This window comes from Propithecus coquereli, unplaced genomic scaffold (genome assembly GCF_000956105.1).
Source record: "Propithecus coquereli isolate 6110/MARCELLA unplaced genomic scaffold, Pcoq_1.0 Scaffold161, whole genome shotgun sequence".
Classification (NCBI taxonomy): domain Eukaryota; kingdom Metazoa; phylum Chordata; class Mammalia; order Primates; family Indriidae; genus Propithecus; species Propithecus coquereli.
The window spans coordinates 517,156-519,863 of NW_012140636.1; the positions used below are offsets into that span (position 1 = coordinate 517,156).

The window sequence follows — 2,708 nt, forward strand, 5'->3', positions numbered from 1 at the left end:
AAAAACTAAATAAGTAGTCATTAAGAGCCCAAGCTTTGGAATCAGAAAGCCTGATGGAATCCCAGCATTGCTACCCACTAGTTGTGTGACCTGATACAAACCACCTAACTTCTCTTCAGATTTGTCACCTGTAATTGAAAGTGGTAATAACTAACTACAAGGTTGCAACAGTTAAAATATATATGTGAAGTACATAGTGACACACATGGCTCATAATAAGTACACAATAACTATTAGCTATTACTGCTGTAAGAATTACATTTAAACAGCCTATACGAACTACACTACCATTTTTTCTATTTCTCAAACAGAATTCCAAAGAAATCTGATACCAAACATTTTCAACAAACGATACTGAACATACGCAGATTAAAAAATAGACAACAGAAAAACATTTTTAAAAACTTTGTTACGTAATTGCCATTATTGTCTTTGTTCAGCATTGCTATGATTCAAATATGCATTTACCGTTTTACCATTCCAGTTCACTATGAAATGCTCACTTCTTCACTGATTTTTATTTGTACAAAATTCAACAAATGAACTTGTTTTCCAAACCTCAAAGACATTTACAGACAACAAATTTATATCTGAGATATCCAAAGTATCAAGTATCATTTAGGTCTATATCTTTCCCAAAAAGAGACCGATGAGCTTATCTTTCTTTTTAGGGTGGCCAAGTATCTCAACTTTTATACTGAATCAAGTCTCCCAGAATAATTGTGACTTAATAAACAAACAAAAAATCAAGGAAAAAAAAAAAGAAAATAGCAGAAAATATCAACTGCCAGAAGGAACCCAGACAACTCCAAAGAAAAGATACAGTGAACATAGGCAAACCAAAGAGCAAACAAATTATGAAAATGGTGAAACAACTGAAGTAATCAGGAATGCAATCAGTATTAATCCATTCCTGCAAGCAAAGTTAAAATACAAATAGAAAAAGAGGGAAAACAGGAGAAATAACAAAGATCAAAGAAACAGCATAAAAAATAGGGGGAGAATGGGAGTGGGACAAAGTTTGGGAATATAAAAGGACTGATAGGAAACACTACCATGCAAAATCAGACCAGCACTAATTAGAGAGTCCTGGTTATGCATGGGGCACTCAGTCAAAAGTCTAGTAGAATGGGTGGAAAACAATCATCACAGAACAATATACCTTTAAAAAGATGAATTTTGTTTTATGTTATTTAAATTTCGATAAAACTGATGTGAGAGAAAGTCCAAACCAGTCAAACTGGGAGAAGGAAAGGATACAACTACCATACTGAACAACAAAAGCATATGTCAAGAGGGAATGATCAGAGTTAGAGCATTCTATAGACCTTATTTTGTCTGGAAGAATGATAATAGTATTACGTATAGACTTCATTAAGCTAAATATGCATGTTAAGGTTCTAGTGTAACTATTAAAAGAATAAAAATAGAAAGATGTATCTTCCATATTAGCAGAGTGAAAAAATAAAAAGGGCAATGGACTAGAATATAAATTCCAAAAAAACAAGGACAATGTTTTATTCTTTTTATTCTCAGTTATTAAGTTCCACACTGGCACACACCAAGAATTCAATGTCTATTCCATGAATGAACAGTAGCATGGGAGTCCAAGTAAGAGCCGAAGCTATGCCCAATGCTAGTATACAGATACATCTGAATCTGTCTAGCAAACTAATCGAGTATGTAATCACCTTGAGACTTGTTGGGAGAAAACCTATGCCTTAAGAGAGAAAGAATCAGCCAAATAAGCTGGACTCTTCAAAAAAATTAAGTATGAGCAGAGGTAGTAGAATCTGAGGACAACATGGTATTTGTTACTCAATTTTGCCTTCCATGGATTCATATCTAAGCTCTTAATGTAGGAGTAGGAGAAAATAAAGACAGAAGGAGTTATTTTACTAGAAGTGTATTTACCAGTTAAACTTCATTATTACCTCCAACCTAATATTGTAGCTCTGATTCACACTGACTGAGAATGCCTTCTAGATCCATCATGTAGTCAGAAGAATGGAGATGACAGCCAGGGATAAAATGGAGAATTCTGGGTCACCTTCTTTTATAGTTTATATGATCTTTTGTTTACTTTATAATTAAGGTCTGTATATTTTAATACATAAATACATGGGCTGTGTGATCAGACAGGTCTCAGTTAAAGTCTAGCTCTGCCACTTAGTAGCCACATGATTTTGAACGTGTTGTTTACCATCTCTGGCCCTTGGATTTTTCACTGATAAAACAGGTATAACAACAGTAACTACTCAGACACTTGTGAATATTAAATGAGGTAATGAATGCAAATAGTAGGTGGAACAGGATCTGCCTCATATAAAAAGCAATAACTCTCATATAGGTTACTCCTAAACATAATATAAACTTCTTGGAATTTTTCATACTAATTTTTCCTTTTTAACAGCATAGCCTAGTCTGAATTACTGGAATATTTTATAGTCAAGAACTACATTGAAGGTATACTTTTTTTTTTTTTTTACTTACTGGACGATATCATACTGTCCAGGACCAGGACCTGACTGTTTAGGTAACTCTCTTCTTCCTGAAGAGTTGCCAAAATGTATACCTTTGTATTTCAAAGTTGCACTGGAAACATCCTAGGAAAAAAAAAAGTGAAGATGAGACATAGTTTAAATAAGTCATGAAACAATGTTTAGCTTTGCTTAAGTCTAAATCTAAAGCAAGGATAGCCTCAGTCA

The 2,708-nt window shown here is 33.6% G+C and overlaps 1 protein-coding gene across 1 annotated transcript in view; it reads right to left on the bottom strand.

Moving 5' to 3' along the window:
• STPG2 (sperm-tail PG-rich repeat containing 2) overlaps nucleotides 1-2,708 on the bottom strand; it is a 278,632-nt gene that overhangs the window by 234,664 nt on the left and 41,260 nt on the right. Inside the window, 1 exon segment of the mRNA XM_012641065.1 lies at nucleotides 2,494-2,606. Coding sequence (XP_012496519.1) covers nucleotides 2,494-2,606 — 113 coding nt within the window.